This window comes from Phoca vitulina, unplaced genomic scaffold (genome assembly GCF_004348235.1).
Source record: "Phoca vitulina isolate PV1807 unplaced genomic scaffold, GSC_HSeal_1.0 scaffold4, whole genome shotgun sequence".
NCBI lineage: Eukaryota > Metazoa > Chordata > Mammalia > Carnivora > Phocidae > Phoca > Phoca vitulina.
The window spans coordinates 5,901,442-5,920,457 of record NW_022589707.1 but is presented as its reverse complement, the minus strand read 5'-3'; the positions used below and the strand labels follow the sequence as shown (position 1 = coordinate 5,920,457).

Sequence of the window (19,016 nt, the reverse complement as noted above, 5' to 3'; positions counted from 1 at the left end):
TTACAATGAAACCAAAGCAGGACAAGGATGTAGCTGGACTAGAAGTCCATTAGGAATCAAATAAAACCAGGTTTTGCCATATCCACCTCTTGTATCTGCTCATTTCTGCTCGTGAGAGGAAATGGAAGAAACTAGCCAGGAGAACCTCCTTGATTTCATGTCTTACAAATTTTTCTTGGATCAAGTTAGGAAAGTCCAAATGGTAGATTTTGATGGACTTGGAATGAATTAATCAAATGTGGTCAGGGGCAAGATCCTGGTACACATCTTGGAGCATGAAGAGCAGTTACTTCTAGGAAAGAAGGTGCTAGGAAGACAATAAACAAAAATATGGTCCATTCCAACCATCCTCACTACCTCTTATCAGCTTGATCCTCCCATAACTTTATCGCCTCCAAACTTGCCAGTATTTTTTTCTCTACCTTTATGACCCAATTGAAGATTTAAATTTTTCAGGTTAGCTTCTCTTTTGATGACCACAAGTCTATTGGTTCTGTCTTCTAATCTGAATTTCAATTCCTCATTTCCAAAAATATGCTGGTGTTTTCCAAATAGGTAACCTTATACCAACCCAGTTTCAGGAAGTTCCAAACCACATGTACCATTTTCCTCAAACTCAGCCCCACTTCTCTTCTCAGTTTCTTTATTTTTGTTAGCTATTACATCATGTTACAACACAGTCGCACACTGGAAACCTCCTTGATTCTTCCTTTTCTGTCAACACCTATCAAGATGCTAGTTGATGATTTTCAAATCTCTCTCATATTTATTTCATCTTCTCCATTCCTACTATCCAATCCTAGTCCAAATCTTTCATTGCAGTTGAAGTTCAAATGGTTTAAACCCTGTTCCTCCTCCTCTTCAAACCAATATTAGACAAATCTCTATAAAATTACTGCTGTAATCATATCACTTCCCTATTTAAATTTCTTTTATAACCATTAACACGAACAAGTCTCAACTCTTGAGTCTGGGAGAAGATATTTGTAAACTATATGTATGATAAGCGATCAATATCCAAAATATTAAAAAGGAGCTCATACAACTCAAAAGCAAAAGAATAAACAACCTGACTAAAAATGGGCAGGAGGATTTGCATAGACATTATTCATACATACAAATAGCTAACAAGTACATGAAAATTTTCTCAGTATCACTAATTATCAGGAAATGCAAATCAAAACCACAGTGAAATATCATTTCACACCTGTTAGGATAGCTACTATAAAAAAGACAAGTGGTGGGGCGGGGAGGGATGGGGTGACTGGGTGATAGACATTGGGGAGGGTATGTGCTGTGGTGAGTGCTGTGAATTGTGTAAGACTGATGAATCACAGATCTGTACCTCTGAAACAAATAATACATTATATGTTTTTAAAAAAAGAAGATAGTAGGAAGGGAAAAATAAAGGCGGGGGGAATTGGAGGGGGAGACGAACCATGAGAGACTATGGACTCTGAGAGACAAACTGAGGGTTCTAGAGGGGAGGGGGTGGGGGCATGGGTTAGCCTGGTAATGGGTATTAAAGAGGGCACGTATTGAATGGAGCACTGGGTGTTATACGCAAACAATGAATCATGGAACACTACATCAAAAACTGATGATGTAATGTATGGTGTTTAACATAACATAATAAAATAAAATAAAATAAAAAAAGACAAGAGCTAACAAATACTGGTGAAGATGTGGAACCTTTGTGCTCTGTTGGTGGCAGTGTAAATTGGTGCAGCCACTGTGGAAAACAGTATGGGGGCTCCTCACAAAGTTAAAAGTAGAACTATCATATGATCCAGCAATCCCACTTCTGGGTATATGTCTAAAGAAAATGAAAACAGGATACTGAAGAGATATCCACACTCCCATGTTTATTGTAGCATTATTCATACTGACTAAGGCAATGGAAACATCTTAAGTGTCTATCAATGGATGAATGGACAAAGAAAATGTGATATGTATTATTCAGCCATAAAAAAATGAAACCTTGCAATTTGTGACAATATGGATGGATCTTGAGGGCATTATACAAGTAAAATGAATCTGACGAAGACAAATACTATATGATCTCACTTCTTTTTAAGATCTAAAATAATTGGACTCAGAGAAACAGAGGGCAATGGTGGTTGCCAGGGGCTGGGTTGGGGGGAGGGGAATTGGGCAGGTGTTGGTCAAAGGCTACAGACTCTCAGTTATAAGATAAATAAGTTCTGGGGATCTAATGTACATGGTGACTATAGTTAACAATGCTATATAGTATACTTGAAAGTTTCTATGACAGTAAAGATTGAGTATTTTCACCATAACCAGGAACGGCAACAAAATAGTAATTATGTGAGACAAAAGATGTGTTAACAAACTTTATTGCAGTAAACATTTTGCAATATGTATGTGTATCAAATCATCACATTGTACACCTTAATATTACAAATGTTATATGTCAATTATATCAATAAAGCCGGGAGGGAATGCAATATATTGAAATTTGTGAGATATGGCAAAAACATGTTTAGCAGAAGGCTTAAAACTTTAAATATTTGTGTTAGAGCAGAAAAAAAAAAGATTTAAAATCAGTGATCTAATTCTCTGCCTTAAGAAGCTAAATCGGGTTTCTTCATGAGATTAAACCTACAAAAGTAGAAGGAAGGAAATAATAAATAATAGGAAATAATGAATAAAAAAAATACAAGTAGAGAAAATCAAATGAAACAAGAAGGTTATTTCTTGGAAATATCAATAAATTGATAAATCTCTAACTAGATGAATTAAAAAGAGAATAAAAGTTATCAAACTTGGGATGGACTTAGAATGAAGTCAATGCTATAGACATTAAAATAATAATAAAGGACTATTATAATCAAATTTATAGCAATACATTAAAAAACTTAGATAAAGCAGGCAAATTCTTTGAAAAATACAACTTACCAAAATAGACACAAGAAGAAATTATACTGAACTAATGAATCATTGAACACTATATCAAAAACTAATGATGTACTGTACCTTGGCTAATTGAATTTAAATAAAGGATTAGGATGGATAGCCATTAAAAAAACTTAATAATACTATGTCTATTAAATAAATTCTAATTATAATAATTTGGAAAACCTCCCTGAATAGGAAATTTCGGTCCCATAAGACTTCTGATTAATGCTATCAAATATTTAGGGAAAGATAATACCAATTTTATACAAAGTCTTGAATAAAATTAAGATGGAGGAAACATTTCCCATTCTCAACTTGTGTTATGTCAGAATAACCCTGATACCAAATTTGAAAAATGTATTAAAAATATATAGAGAGGTTAGTGTTCTTCATGAACATAGATGCAAAATTTCTTAGCAATATATTAGGATGTCAACTAGAGCAACATATAAAATAATAATACATCATGAGTAAGTGAGGGCTTATCCCAGGAATATAAGATTGATTTAACATTTAAAAATTTTCAATGTACATCCTTATGTTAACAAAATGGAGGAAAGAAGTTATACAATCATCTCAATAAATATAGAGAAAGCTTCTGATAAAATTCAACCCTCATTGATAATAAAAATTCTTATTACACTAGGAATAAAAACAGCCTTTCTTAATCTAATACAGCAGATCTATAGCTAACATTGTACTTAATGACAAAAATACTGAATGTTTCCTCCCTAAGATCAGTAATAAGGCAAGTCTGTATATTCACATTACTACTAATCAATATTGTCCTAAAGATCTCAGCCAATGAAATAAGGTAATAAATAATATAATAAAGGTAATTAATAATATAAAGGGCATAAAGATTGGGAAGGAAGAAGTAAAAATTGTCTCTATTTGCTCATGACATGATTGTTTAAGTATAAAATTTCAAAGAATCTACAACTACTAGAACTAATAAATTAATTAAGGAAAGTCTCAAGATATATGGTTAGTATACAAGAATCAATTATATTTTTATATACTAGCAGCAAATAATTGAAAAATGAAACTTAAAAAAATTCTGTATACAATAAGATTATAAAATATTAAGTACTTAGGGATAATTGTGTCAACAGATATGCAAGACCTCTGTACTAAAAGCTATAAAACATTGCTGAGATAAAGTAAAGACTTAAATAAATGAAGAGATATATCATATTCATAGATTATCAGACAGTATTTTTGAGAGTCAGTTCTTCCCAAATTGATGTCTAGATTTAACACAATTGGAATTCCAACAGGCTTTTCTTTTTCATTTTTAGAAATAAATGAATAATCCCAGAATGTGTTGTATTAGATCAGCTAAAACAATTTTGCAAAAGAAAAGTAAACTCAAAAGAATCACAATATCTGGTTTCAGAATTTACTATTAATCTATAGTAATAAAGAAGTGAGGTTTTGGTGAAAGGATAGACAGATCAATGGAATATGATGTAGGGACCAGAAAACCAGAAAGAGATCCATGAATATATAGTCCTATGTTTTTTGACAAAGATGTTAATTCAAAGAAAGGAGGGAGCCTTCAACAAATAGTGGAGTACCTGAATACACATATGGAGAAAAAATAAAGTTCAACTCTGCTTAACATTAGATACACAAATTAATTCAAGATGAATTATAGTTCTAAATATAAAAGTGAAATTCTAGAAGAAATCATAGTAGGCCAGTTTTGCATTTTAGAGGCAGGCACATATTTCATATAGAGGACACAAAAAGCACTAAGTATTAAAGGAAAAAATATGATAAATTTGATCTTTTCAAAATTTAAAATTTCTCATCAAAAACTAATGATGTAATGTATGGTGATTAACATAACATAATAAAATTAAAAAAAAATTCAAAATTTCTGATCATCAAAAGATACCATTAAGAAAGTGAAAGGCAAATCATAGTCTGGGTTAAAATAGTCACAATACATGTATCAGACAAAGGACTTGTATACAGAAAAACAAAAGCTATGTATATAGTTACACACACACACACACGCTACCAAACTCCTACAAATTAATAAAAAAACTGTATAAAAAGGGCATCAACTATACTTAAATCATAAAATACTTTTTAAAAGATCAAACAAATCAAAGTCACTTTACCATAGAAGATATACAAATGGCCAAGAAGCACATGAAAAGTTGCTCCATATCATTAGTTATCAGGGAAATGCAAGTTAAAACTACAGTGAGACACCATTCACCCCACTAGAGTGGCCAAAATTTCCAAAGACTGTAATACTGAATACTGGTAAGACTATGGAACAACTCTTACATTGTTGATGGGAGCATAAAATGCTGGAATAGTTTTGGAAAACCTTTGCTGTTTTCTTATGAAGTTAAATGTACATCAACTTAATGACCCAGTAATTCCACTCCTAGGTATTTTTCTAAGAGAAATGAAAAGATGGATTTAAGAACATTAATAAAAACTTTATTCATGGGGCACCTTGGTGGCTTAGTTGGTTAGGCATCTGACTCTTGGTTTCAGCCTGGGTCAAGATCTCAGGGTCATGGGATCGAGTCCTGTGATGGGCTCCGCCCTCGGCTAGGAATCTGCTGAAGATTCTCACTTGCTTTCTGTCTCCCTCTGCCCCTTCCCCCACTCATGCTCTCTTTCTCTCTCTAAAATAAATAAATAAATCTTAAAAAAAAAACTTTATTCTTAATAGCCCCAAACTGTGACCAATGTGAATGTTCATTAATAGTGAGAGGAAAAACAAGCTGTGACTCATACACTATTAAGGATGAATCTTGAGGGAGGAGCAAGATGGTGGAGGAGTAGGAGACCTGGATTTCGTCTGGTCCCAGGAATTCAACTGGATAGGGATCAAACCATCCTGAACACCTACAAACTCAACAGGAGATCGAAGGAAAGAATAGCAGCAACTCTCTGAACAGAAAAGCAACCACTTTCTGGAAGGTAGGACGTGCGGAGAAGTGAATCCGAGGCGATATTCAGAGGATAGACGGCGGGGGAGGGGCCTCCGTCGGCCGCTTCTGGCAAGTGATAGAGCCGCGGAGCACAAAATCGGAACTTTTAGAAGTCTGCTCCGCTGAGGGACGTCGCTCCAGTGGCTAAGCGGTGGGTGGAACCCTCGTGGGACAGTGTGGTCTCAGGACCCTCGGTGTCACAGGAAGACTGGGGGTGCCTGAGTGCGACAGAGCTCCCAGGTATTGGAGCAGGGAAGCCGGCTGCAGAGACAGAGCCGAGGCGCAGGCTCTCAGCTCGGGGTTGCCATAAACCGTGATCTGCGGCACACTCGGGCCACTGCTCCTCCAGCAGGGACCCAACAAGCAGCAGATCTGGGGAGACTCCCCTTCCTCCCCCGGGAGGAGTGGCGCGGGAGTGCACTGCAGGGATCTGCTGGGTTTGGAGACTCCACACGGGGTCGGGTGCCAGAGAGAGAAACGTGCGGTCACAGGCCGGGTGAGCACGGAGTGCGGCCGGAGACCGGGGAGACGGGAGTGACTGACGGCTTTTCTCTGGGGGCTCACTGAGGAGCGGGGCCCCGAGTTCTCGGCCCCTCGGGGATGGAGATTGGGAGGCCGCCATTTTCACTCTCAGCCTCCAAAGCTGTAGGGAAAGCTTGCAGGGAACAAAAGCTCCGGAGAGCAAACCCGAGCGGATTACTTAGCCCGGACCGGCAAGGGCGGGGCAATTCCACCTCCCGCAAAGACATTTGGGAACCACGGCAACAGGCCCCTCCCCCGGAAGATCAGCGAGAACAGCCAACCAAGACCAAGTTTAGCGATCAATGAGAATGGCAGAACTCCAGCGCTAGGGGAATACTGCACATAGAATCCATGGCTTTTTTACCATGATTCTTTAGTCTTTCAAAGTTAATTTTTTTAATTCTCTTTTTTCTTTTTCTTTTTCTTTTTTTTTCAATTTTTCTTTTTCCCTTTTTCAGCCAACATCTTATCAATCCCTTTTTTAAAAATCTTTTTTATTTTTCATTTTTAGAGTCCTATTCTATCCCTTCATAGTAGTTAACCTTATTTTTGGTAGATATATAAGTTGTTCTCTCTTTAAAATTTTGGGATACAGTTTCTTCTAACAGATCAAAATATACCCTAAATCTCTAGTGTATGGCTCTGTTCTAGTCTCCTGCTTGATCACATTCTCTCCCCCCCCCCTTTTTTTTAAATTTCTCTTCTTTCTTTTTCAACCAACTTCTTATCTTACCAATTCCTTTTATAAAATCTTTTATAATTTTAATCTTTACAGTCATATTCCATCCCTTCATCGTATTTACCCTTATTTTTGTACATATATAAGCTTTTCTTTCTTTAAAATTTTGGGAGGCAGTTTGTTCTAACAGACCAAAATACGCCCAAAATCTAGTGTGTGGCACTGATCTATGCACCAGCCTGATCATATTTGATCATATCCTTTTTTTTATTTTAATCTTTTTCTTTCCCTTTCTTTCCTCCTGGTTTCAGGTCTCTTCTGACTTGTTTAGCGTATATTTTTCTGGGGTCATTGTTACCCTGTTAGCATTTTGTTCTCTCATTCATCTATTCTCCTCTGGACAAAATGACAAGACGGAAAAAATCACCTCAAAAAAAAAAGGAACAAGAGGCAGTACTGAGCCAGGGACCTAATCAATACGGACATTAGTAAGATGTTGGAACTAGAGTTCAGAATGATGATTATAAAGATACTAGCTGGGCTTGAAAAAAGCATGGAAGATATTAGAGAAACCCTCTCTGGAGAAATAAAAGAACTAAAATCTAACCAAGTAAATCAAAAAGGCTATTAATGAGGTACAATAAAAAATGGAGGCTCTAACTGCTAGGATAAATGAGGCAGAAGACAGAATTAGTGATATAGAAGACCAAATGATGGAAAATAAAGAAGCTGAGAAAAAGAGAGATAAACAACTACTGGATCATGAGGGGAGAACTCGAGAGGTAAGTGATACCATAAGATGAAACAATATTAGAATAATTGGAATCCCAGAAGAAGAAGAAAGAGAGAGGGGGCAGAAGGTATATTGGAGCAAATTATAGCAGAGAACTTCCCTAATTTGAGGAAGGAAACAGGCATCAAAATCCAGGAGGCACAGAGAACTCCCCTCAAAATCAATAAAAATAGGTCAACACCCTGACATTTAATAGTAAAACTTACGAGTTTCAGAGACAAAGAGAAAATCCTGAAAGCAGCTCGGGAGAAGAGGTCTGTAACCTACAATGGTAGAAACATTAGTTTGGCGACAGACCTATCCACAGAGACCTGGCAGGCCAGAAAGGACTGGCATGATATATTCAGAGCACTAAATGAGAAAAATATGCAGCCAAGAACACTATATCCAGTTAGGCTGTCATTGAAAATAGAAGGAGAGATAAAAAGCTTCCAGGACAAACAAAAACTAAAGGAATTTGCAAACACGAAACCAGCCCTACAAGAAATCTTGAAAGGGGTCCTCTAAGCAAAGAGAGAGCCTAAAAGTAACATAGCCCAGAAAGGAACACAGACAATATACAGTAACAGTCACCTTACAGGCAATATAATGGCACTAAATTCATATCTTTCAATAGTTACCCTGAATGTAAATGGGCTAAATGCCCCAATCAAAAGACCAGGGTATCAGATTGGATCAAAAAACAAGACCCATCGATATGTGTCTGCAAGAGACTCATTTTAGACCCAAAGACACCCCCAGATTGAAAGTGAGGGGATGGAAAACAATTTACCATGCTAATGGACACCAAAAGAAAGCTGGGGTGGCAATCCTTATATCAGACAAGTTAGATTTTAAACCAAAGAGTATAATAAGAGATGAGGAAGGACACTATATCATACTTAAAGGGTCTCTCCAACAAGAAGATCTAACAATTGTAAATATCTATGCCCCTAACATGGGAGCAGCCAATTATATAAGGCAATTAATAACAAAAGCAAAGAAACACATCGACAACAATACAATAATAGTGGGGGACTTTAACACCCCCCTCACTGAAATGGACAGATCATCTAAGCAAAAGAGCAACAAGGAAATAAAGACTTTAAATGACACACTGGACCAAATGGACTTCACAGATATATTCAGAACATTCCATTCCAAAGCAACAGAATACACATTCTTCTCTAGTGCCCATGGAATATTCTCCAGAATAGATCACATCCTAGGTCACAAATCAGGTCTCAAATGGTACCAAAAGATTGGGATCATTCCCTGCGTATTTTCGGACGACAATGCTTTGAAACTACAACTCAATCACAAGAGGAAAGTTGGAAAGAACTCAAATACATGGAGGCTAAAGAGCATCCTACTAAAGAATGAATGGGTCAACCAGGAAATTAAAGAAGAATTAAAAAAATTCATGGAAACCAATGAAAATGAAAACACAACTGTTCGAAATCTTTGGGATACAGCAAAGGCAGTCCTAAGAAGAAAGTATATAGCCATACAAGCCTTTCTCAAGAACGAGAAAGGTCTCAAATACACAGCCTAACCCTACACCTAAAGGAGCTGTGGAAAGAACAGCAAATAAAGCCTAAACCCAGCAGGAGAAGAGAAATAATAAAGATCAGAGCAGAAATCAATGAAATAGAAACCAAAAGAACAGTAGAACAAATCAACGAAACTAGGAGCTGGTTCTTTGAAAGAATTAACAAGATTGATAAACCCTTGGCCAGACTTATCAAAAAGAAAAGAGAAATGACCCAAATCAACAAAATCATGAATGAAAGAGGAGAGATCACAACCAACACCAAAGAAATACAAACAATTATAAGAACATATTATGAGCAACTCTATGCCAGCAAATTAGATAATCTGGAAGAAATGGATGCATTCCTAGACATGTATAATCTACCAAAACTGAACCAGGAAGAAATAGAAAATCTGAACAGACCTATAACCACTAAGGAAACTGAAGCAGTCATCAAAAATCTCCCAACAAACAAGAGCCCAGGGCCAGATGGCTTCCCAGGGGAATTCTACCAAACATTTCAGGAAGAATTAATACCTATTCTTCTGAAACTGTTCCAAAAAATAGAAATGGAAGGAAAACTTCCAAACTCGTTTTATGAGGCCACCATTACCTTGATCTCAAAACCAGACAAAGACCCCGTCAAAAAGGAGAATTACAGACCAATATCCTTGATGAACGTGGATGCAAAAATTCTCACCAAAATACTAGCCAATAGGATCCAACAGTACATTCAAAGGATTATTCACCATGACCAAGTGGGATTTATCCCTGGGCTGCAGGGTTGGTTCAACATCTGCAAATCAATCAATGTGATACAATACATTAATAAAAGAAAGAGCAAGAACCATATGATCCTCTCAATAGATGCAGAAAAAGCATTTTACAAAATACAGCATCCTTTCTTGATCAAAACTCTTCAGAGTATAGGCATAGAGGGTACATACCTCAATATCATAAAAGCCATCTATGAAAAACCCACAGCGAATCTCATTCTCAATGGGGAAAAACTGAGAGCTTTCCCCCTAAGGTCAGGAACACGGCAGGGATGTCCACTATCACCACTGCTATTCAACATAGTATTAGAAGTCCTAGCCACAGCAATCAGACAACAAAAAGAAATCAAACGCATCCAAATTGGCAAAGAAGAAGTCAAACTCTCACTCTTTGCAGATGATATGATACTTTATGTGGAAAACCCAAAAGACTCCACCCCAAAACTGCTAGAACTCGTACAGGAATTCAGTAAAGTGGCAGGATATAAAATCCATGCACAAAAGTCAGTGGCATTCCTATACACCAACAACAAGACAGAAGAAAGAGAAATTAAGGAGTCGATCCCATTTACAATTGCACCCAAAACCATAAGATACCTAGGAATAAATCAAACCAAAGAGGCAAAGAAAACTACTGTACTGTACTCAGAAAACTATAAAATACTCATGCAAGAAATTGAGGAAGACACAAAGAAATGGAAAAACGTTCCATGCTCATGGATTGGAAGAACAAATATTGTGAAGATGTCAATGCTACCTAGAGCAATCTACACATTTAATGCAATCCCTATCAAAATAACATCAATTTTTTTCAAAGAAATGGAACAAATAATCCTAAAATTTGTATGGAACAAGAAAAGACCCCAAATAGCCAGAGTAATGTTGAAAAAGAAAAGCAAAGCTGGTGGCATCACAAATCTGGACTTCAAGCTCTATTACAAAGCTGTTATCATCAAGACAGTATAGTACAGGCACAAAAACAGACACATAGACAATGGAACAGAATAGAGAGCCCAGAAATGGACCCTCAACTCTATGGTCAACTAATCTTTGACAAAGCAGGAAAGAATGTCCAATGGAAAAAAGACAGTCACTTCAACAAATGGTGTTGGGAAAATTGGACAGCCACATGCAGAAGAATGAAACTGGACCATTTCCTTACACCACACACAAAAATAGACTCCAAATGGTTGAAAGACCTCAATGTGAGACAGGAGTCCATCCAAATCCTAAAGGAGAACACAGGCAGCAACCTCTTCGACCTCAGCCACAGCAACTTCCTCCTAGAAACATCACCAAAGGCAAGGGAAGCAAGGGCAAAAATGAACTATTGGGACTTCCTCAAGATAAAAAGCTTTTGCAAAGCAAAGGAAACAGTCAACAAAACCAAAAGACAACTGACAGAATGGGAGAAGATATTTGCAAATGACATATCAGATAAAGGGCTAGTATCCAAAATCTATAAAGAACTTCTTAAACTCAACACCCAAAGAACAAAGAATCCAATCAAGAAATGGGCAGAAGACATGAACAGACATTGTCCCAAAGAAGACATCCAAATGGCCAACAGACACATGAAAAAGTGCTCAACATCGCTCGGCATCAGGGAAATCCAAATCAAAACTTCAATGAGATACCACCTCACACCAGTCAGAATGGCTTAAATTAACAAGTCAGGAAATGACAGATGTTGGCAGGTATGCGGAGAACGGGGAACCCTCCTACAGTGTTGGTGGGAATGCAAGCTGGTGCAGCCACTCTGGAAAACAGTATGGAGGTTCCTCAAAAAGTTGAAAATAGAGCTACCATACAACCCAGCAATTGCACTACTGGGTATTTACCACAAAGATACAAAAGTAGGGATCCAAGGGGGTACTTGCACCCCGATGTTTATAGCAGCAATGTCCACAATAGCCAAACTATGGAAAGAGCCAAGATGTCCATCAACAGATGAATGGATAAAGAAGATGTGGTATGTGTGTATACACACACACACACACACAAACACACACAATGGAATATTATGCAGCCATCAAAAGGAATGAACTCTTGCCATTTGCAATGATGTGGATGGAACTGGAGGGTATTATGCTGAGCGAAATAAGTCAATCAGAGAAAGACATGTATCATATGATCTCACTGATATGAGGAATTCTTAATCTCAGGAAACAAACAGGGTTGCTGGAGTGGTGCGGGATGGCAGGGATGGGGTGGCTGGGTGATGGACACTGGGGGGTGTATGTGCTATGGTGAGCACTGTGAATTGTGTAAGACTGTTGAATCACAGACCTGTACCTCTGAAACAAATAATACATTATATCTGAAAAAAAAGAACATAGTAGGAAGGGTAAAATGAAGGGGGGGAAATCAGAGGGGGAGACGAACCATGAGAGCCTATGGACTCTGAGGAACAAACAGGGTTCTAGAGGGGAGGGAGGTGGGGGGATGGGTTAGCCTGGTGATGGGTATTAAAGAGGGCACGTATTGAATGGAGCGCTGGGTGTTATATGCAAACAATGAATCATGGAACACTACATCAAAAACTAATGATGTAATGTATGGTGTTTAACATAACATAATAAAAAAAAAAGATGAATCTCAAAGACATTATGTTGAGCAAAAGTAGCAGAAACAAAGGAGTAATTACAGGATTTATACAAGAACAGGGAAAACTAATCTATGGGAAGAAATTAGTATAGTGGTTGCCCATAGTGGATGGGGATTGACTGGAAGAGAATACTGGATCTTTCTGTGCTGATGAAATATTGTACAACTTATTTGGGGTGTTGGGTACATGCATATATCATTTATCAAACTTCACATTGTACACGGTTGTACATTTAGCATCTTTGCTTTTTGCTGTTTGTAAATTTTACCTAAACATGAAAAATACTATAAACAAATATTGAATTCTAGTTAGTCCTTTTGCCTTTGGCAGTGCTATAGGATAGAAATTTCAAAACCATATTCTCTGTATTCTAGGCATAAGCAAATGAGCAAATTATTAAGCATATGTGGAATATATTTCTCATGGTTAGAGAAGGGATTTACAAGTGTGTAAAAAGGAAAAGTAAAGTGAACCGTGTATTATTGGATTGGAACTGGAGGTATCTGTGTGGGGGAGTGGAAAGAGAAATGGGGCAAAACATAAATAATGAGTGAATGTGGGTAAAGGGTATATGGAATTCTTGCAACTCTTCTATAAATTTGAAATTATATCAAAATATAATGTTAAAAACAAAGCCATGGAGAGGAGTAAGAGGTAATGGAGCCCAGTTCAGAGAGAATTTATACAAAAAGAAAGAAAGAAAAATAAGAAGGGATGTTCTCTATTATTTTCTTTATGCTTATATTCCTCCCAAGTACTCTAGGGGAAAGTGGAGTTAAAAGGGCACAATACAGGGTGCCTGGGTGGCTCAATAGGTTAAGCTTCTTGGTTTTGGCTCAGGTCAGGATCTCAGGGTCATGAGATCGACCACCATGTTGGTCTCCTTGTTCAGTGTGGAGTTGACTTGTCCCACTCCCTCCCCCTTTTCCCCTCCTTCCGCTCATGCAAGCTCTCTCTCTCTTAAATAAAAAAATGAATGAATGAATGAATGAATAAATAAGATCTTTTTTTTTTTTTAAAGGCCACAATACAGTTCCACAGGAGGGTCTGACATCATCCAGCTCAAGAAAAACGGCATCTGGAACAGAGTTTCTCAACACTGACTGCACCCTGGAATCACCTGGAGTGCTTTAAAATGATTCCTGGGTTCTACCTCTAAAGATCTGATGGAATTGGCCTGGTATGTGGCCTGGGCATTGAGATTTTTAAAAGCTACCCAGGTGATTTTAATGTGCAGCCAAGTGTGGGGACCCCTGCCTTGGAGGGAAACCTAGGACAACTTCGGTGTCCACCAAGGAAAGAAAACCAGATGAAGTTACAAATTGTGTAGCCAGCAGAGGGGACAAGAGGTTAGTTGGTTTGGACAACTGGGAGGAGGAATTGGGTGCCAGAGAGGAGGAAGCCTTTGCTCAGCAGTTCCCAGAGCTGCCAGAGCTACAAGCCTCTGTGCGTGACCTGCCATGCTTTTGAAGGCTGTCAAGATTTATATGTCTCGTATATCTTTTTCTCTCCGGAGTGTTGTAGGATTTGATTTGAGGAGAGCCTTCCTGGCAGGCAGAAAATGCCAAATCTCTACAAACATGGTTTCCAGTGAGGCTATTTTGGTAGGTTCCAATGCTTGGTACCAGGCAAAGCACTGTGTTCAGGGGCAAATAGAGCAGAGCCAGAAGGCACACACCAGCGCTGGTATCCCGGGCACCCACTGAGCAAATATCTACCTCTCTTTACCCCTACTATAAAGCAGGTTGAGTGCACATTTCTCAATCTGCGTATTTTCAGACTAAATGACCCCTATTCTCTGGTTTGTGTAGGAGTTTTAATTTAGTACCTCTTGAAGCTGAAGTGATGACACTTGATCTTCCAAGTCTGTCTTTTCATATCCATGAAATTTGTGGAGTTGAAGAGGGTTATGTAATTGCCATAGTAGTGAATATTTTCTAATATTAAGCTAGCGCCTTTTTTAAGAAACAGGTTTAGCAGTCATGTGAAAAGCCAATCATGTTATCTTGGGGTTTAGATAGTATTTCATAAGAGGGGATTTCTCATGGTTTGTTTTATACCAAGCATGAATAAACTATAGTATACAAAGCATTTACAATGAGTACCTCACCTATTTCATTCTTTTTCAAAACAAACTTGAAGAACCCATGCATGTCATTCTTGCATAGGCCACAGATAGAGCTTTAATGATTTTATTCTACTATGGGTGAGTTCATTGACACAAAGTGGAGAGACTCTCGCTTATGTCTACAGAAGAAACTGGAATAGGTTTCTGAAGGCTTTATGAACTATCAGAGGCATATTCGTGAAGAGCTCATTTCGTGTCTGCTCTCAACATAGATCTGGAATTCTGGGATCCTCCCTGTGGTCTGCCCTTACCTTTAGGCTGCTCTGAACCCAGAGTAGAATGGTCTCCACAGCACTCCTTAGCTTGGCATTGCTTGAGATCAGGATTGCTGCATGTATTGAGGGACAAGCTGCTAGGATCCCTACACAGATCATTACCCTGATCTTGTGCCACAGCATCAGGAAAGGCACTGAAATGAGGGCAACACAGAATGACACCACATAGAAGCAGAGAGAGGAGACAAGAGATCTGAGTACTTTGATATGGGCCTCCAGGCTGGGGTCACGGGAGTCCTTGGTTTTGGCTTTCATTATCCTCGTGTGCCTCCTCAGAGAGACAGTCAGCACCCCAGAAGAAACCAGAAAAAGTAAGAAAGGAGGAATGGACTCCAGGGTGCAGAAGATGAAGGAATGATAGAAATTGAGTTTTGCAATTTGCAGATTGAGTTCTGTATTATTCATGAATAGCATAGTTGTGAATGCAAAGCCAGATTTACTAAAAAAGTCCCCCAAACAGAGGAGAGTGCAGATGGAAGAGAAAAGCATGGCACCCAGGAGCATCTGGGGGACCTTCCTGGAGACCCAGCTTGCCAAGCAGAGCAGGATGGTGTGAGAGAAACAGATAATCTTGGAGCAGTAGAGAAGACTGAGACAGGTGGTGAGCCAGAGCCCCGCTTGGTTTGTGATCATCCAGAGCATGATGATGGTCTGGTAGCTGAGGCTCAGTGGGTCCTTCATCCACTGGAAGTATATAAGCTGGATGGCATCCAGAAACAGCAGCCCATGCAGGAAAAGCTGGGTGAGGCTGAGACTCAGAAGGATAAGATCACAGTTGCTCAGTGGCTGCCTCCTCACCACGTCCCAAAAATTCATAAAGAAAATGAAGGCATTTGTCAGGATCCCCACTGCAAACTCCAGGGCTGAAAGGAATAGAAATGCACTCTTGACTTCATAGGACACAGTTATGACAAGAGTCAGGGTCAATATGATGTCTCTTCTCACTTGGTTAATCTAAGGCTCAACATACCACCCAGCAGAGAAGGGTCAGTGTACATTATAAGCCAGGACCTCTCCTTCACAAGGCATCAGGCTCTTGCTCTAGATCTATCCCACAGTGAATGCGTAAAAATTTCTGACAGCAAAATTACAATAGGGATATTGTTGCTTTGGAATATCTCTTGGATACACACTAGGGCTCATTGTAAGAGCAGAGGAATGATGGTTCTTTCTCTTGGGTGATGCAGAAGCTTTGAATAAACCTAGGTGTGTCCGTACAGCAGCCTCCTCAGAGGGCCGCTGGAAGTATATAAGCTGATGGCATCCAGAAACAGCAGCCCATGCAGGAAAAGCTGGGTGAGGCTGAGACTCAGAAGGATAAGATCACAGTTGGACAGCATCATGGATGCAAACAAGACAGGGTCTCAGTTTTCTAAGTCCGGTTTTGCATGCCCATCTGGACCTGCATGGTAGGAGAAGGGAGCGGGATTTGCTTATGGGTTTGAAGGGAACTGGCAGCAGGCAAAGCATATCTTCTTGATGAACTAAGGTTTGAAATGGTGCCTCTTTCCATTTGCATGCCTTCTTCTATCACCTCTGAGGCATGACTTTTATCATAGACTTTGTTTTTAATGTGGATGAATGCATGGTTCCTCCCCTGGCATCAGCACATGAGTTAAGACTGCCCTTGCTAAAGATTTCATTCAAGCATCATCATTATGCCAAGCACTGTGCTGGCAAGAGGAGCATTACCATGAACAACGCCAGCACCTGCCATGAAGGGAGGCGGTAGGGGGTGATCTGGCCCAGATTATTGCAGAAGCTTTTTAACTGCTCACTCTGCTTTCCACTCCCCACTGCCTTACCCCATTTTCGGCAAAGCAACAATAGTGATCCTGCTAAAGTATCACTAAGATCATGTCATTGCTCTGTTCAAGCCTTTCGGGGCCTCTCATTTCTCTCACCATAAAAGCAAAGTCCTTACATACCTAATCAGGTCCTCTGTCCCTTCTTAGATGTTGTCCATGATACTTGCTTCCTCCTTCACTCCATACCAGCCATATGGGCCTCTTTCATGTTCTGTGAACTCACCACACATGCTCCCACCTCAGGACTGGTGTGCTTGCCCTTCCCATTGCCCAAATTACTTTTCCCATACAGACTCAGGTATCCCACTTTCTTCTCACAAGTTACCTTATCGGAGGGACCTTTCTGATCATCCTATGACTGGCATCCCTTACCCACATCGCGGATGCTTGTAATCATAGTTACCCTAGTCTATATTCCTGTGTATGTTCAGTTATTCATTGCCTATACCTATCCCCCACTAAAAATACAGGCTTCATGAAGACACACAGCAGGGACCCAAGAAATAATTTTTGAATGAATGAAATGTCCACAAATGAAACATTTACTAGTCTATAGCGTCCTTGTGGATTATATCTAGGAGTTTTTAACATTCCAAGGCATTATATCCTAACATATAACATACTCTAACATACTTGGCTGTAATTTCTGAAGTCTAGCTCTCTCCCCTTTTAAACATTTCCAAATATTTGATGTGCTTGGGCTTTCTGGCATCTCTAATTCTCCTTGATCTCTAAAGGAATCTGAGCTGATTTTATGATCCCTTCTGCAAGCTCTGTAAAAATTCAGGCTAGTTACTCAATGGAGATTTGGAGAGCTGATCATTTAGAGACCGGTTGTTGTTTTATAACATTTCTGCCTGATCTGGTGCTTTTTTTTTCACTCTTACAGATGCTTTAACTTTTCCAGTTCTTTTATTGTTGTCTTTCATGCTTCATCCAGTCATTCACTCATTTTGTGGAGTGAATGATGGGGAAAGGAAAAGAGAATTTGAGTGGGTGGTTTGCAATCTGTCCTATGGTAACATTTCCTCTCAGAGGTGGAGCTTTTCTACCTCTGCTCCTCTGCTTGCTCAGCCTCGTGCCTCCTTGGCCATTTTTGCTAACTTTTCACAGTCTTGCTCTGGGCAGTATGCTCCTGTGAGTGAGCTCACAGTTCCATAAAGCACCTAGAGGAAGGGTGGCTCTGTGTTCAGAGCCTCTGGAATCAGGGGCCTCTGGAACCAGAGTCTCTAAGGTTGAGGCCTGGCTCTACCACTTCTCTGTGTGACCTTGGCAAATGTTTGAATCTTCCATATTTATCTCATATGAAATGGAGATGACCATCAAAATAACATCTACCTCAGAGGATTGGGAGGATTACCTGAATTGGCACATACAGCATGCTTGGTGTTGTGCTTGGAACATGATGTCTGATCAGTAAATGTTAATTATAGGACCACTGCATCATCTAGTAATCACTCTTCTGGATATATAGCCAATGGAAATGAAGCCAGGACCTCGAAGAGGTATCTGCACTCCCATGTTCATTGCAGCATTATTCCCAATAGCTGAGATATGGAAACAACCTAAGCGTCTGTCAATGGATGAATGGATAAAGAAATTGTGGCATATACATATAATGGAATATCATTCAGCCTTAAAAAAGGAGATCCTGCCATTTGCAACAATATGGATGAACCTGGAGGACATTATGTGAAGTGAAAGAATCCAGTCACAGCAAGAAAAATACTGCATGATCCTACTCTTATATGGACTCTAGAAAGTTGAATTCATGAAGCAGAGAGTAGAATGGTGGTTATTAGGGGTATGGTGGGGGGTGATGGGGAGATGTTGGTCAAGGGGTAACCTACTTTCAGGAAGTGTGGAGGCTGAGGATGAGTCCCCATATCTCCAATGTTCCCAGATAATTGGACAAAGAAATGGGCCCCAACAAACTGGAAGAGTCCTATAATCACTGCCATTTCCCCAGAAGTTCAAACCAGCTTGGGACCCAGAATCCTCCTAGCATTATTTAACAGTTCCCACCAGAGGG

The 19,016-nt window shown here is 39.2% G+C and overlaps 1 protein-coding gene across 1 annotated transcript; it reads right to left on the bottom strand.

The window, feature by feature from the left end:
- Positions 1 to 15,104: 15,104 nt before the first annotated feature.
- On the bottom strand, positions 15,105 to 17,362 carry TAS2R38 (taste 2 receptor member 38). Its single transcript, XM_032401285.1, has 2 exons — positions 17,357 to 17,362; positions 15,105 to 16,130 (listed from the first exon to the last, which is right to left on the bottom strand). Exons 1-2 carry the CDS (start codon positions 17,360 to 17,362, stop codon positions 15,105 to 15,107), a joined length of 1,032 nt encoding a protein of 343 aa, XP_032257176.1.
- Between the last annotated feature and the right edge of the window lie 1,654 nt (positions 17,363 to 19,016).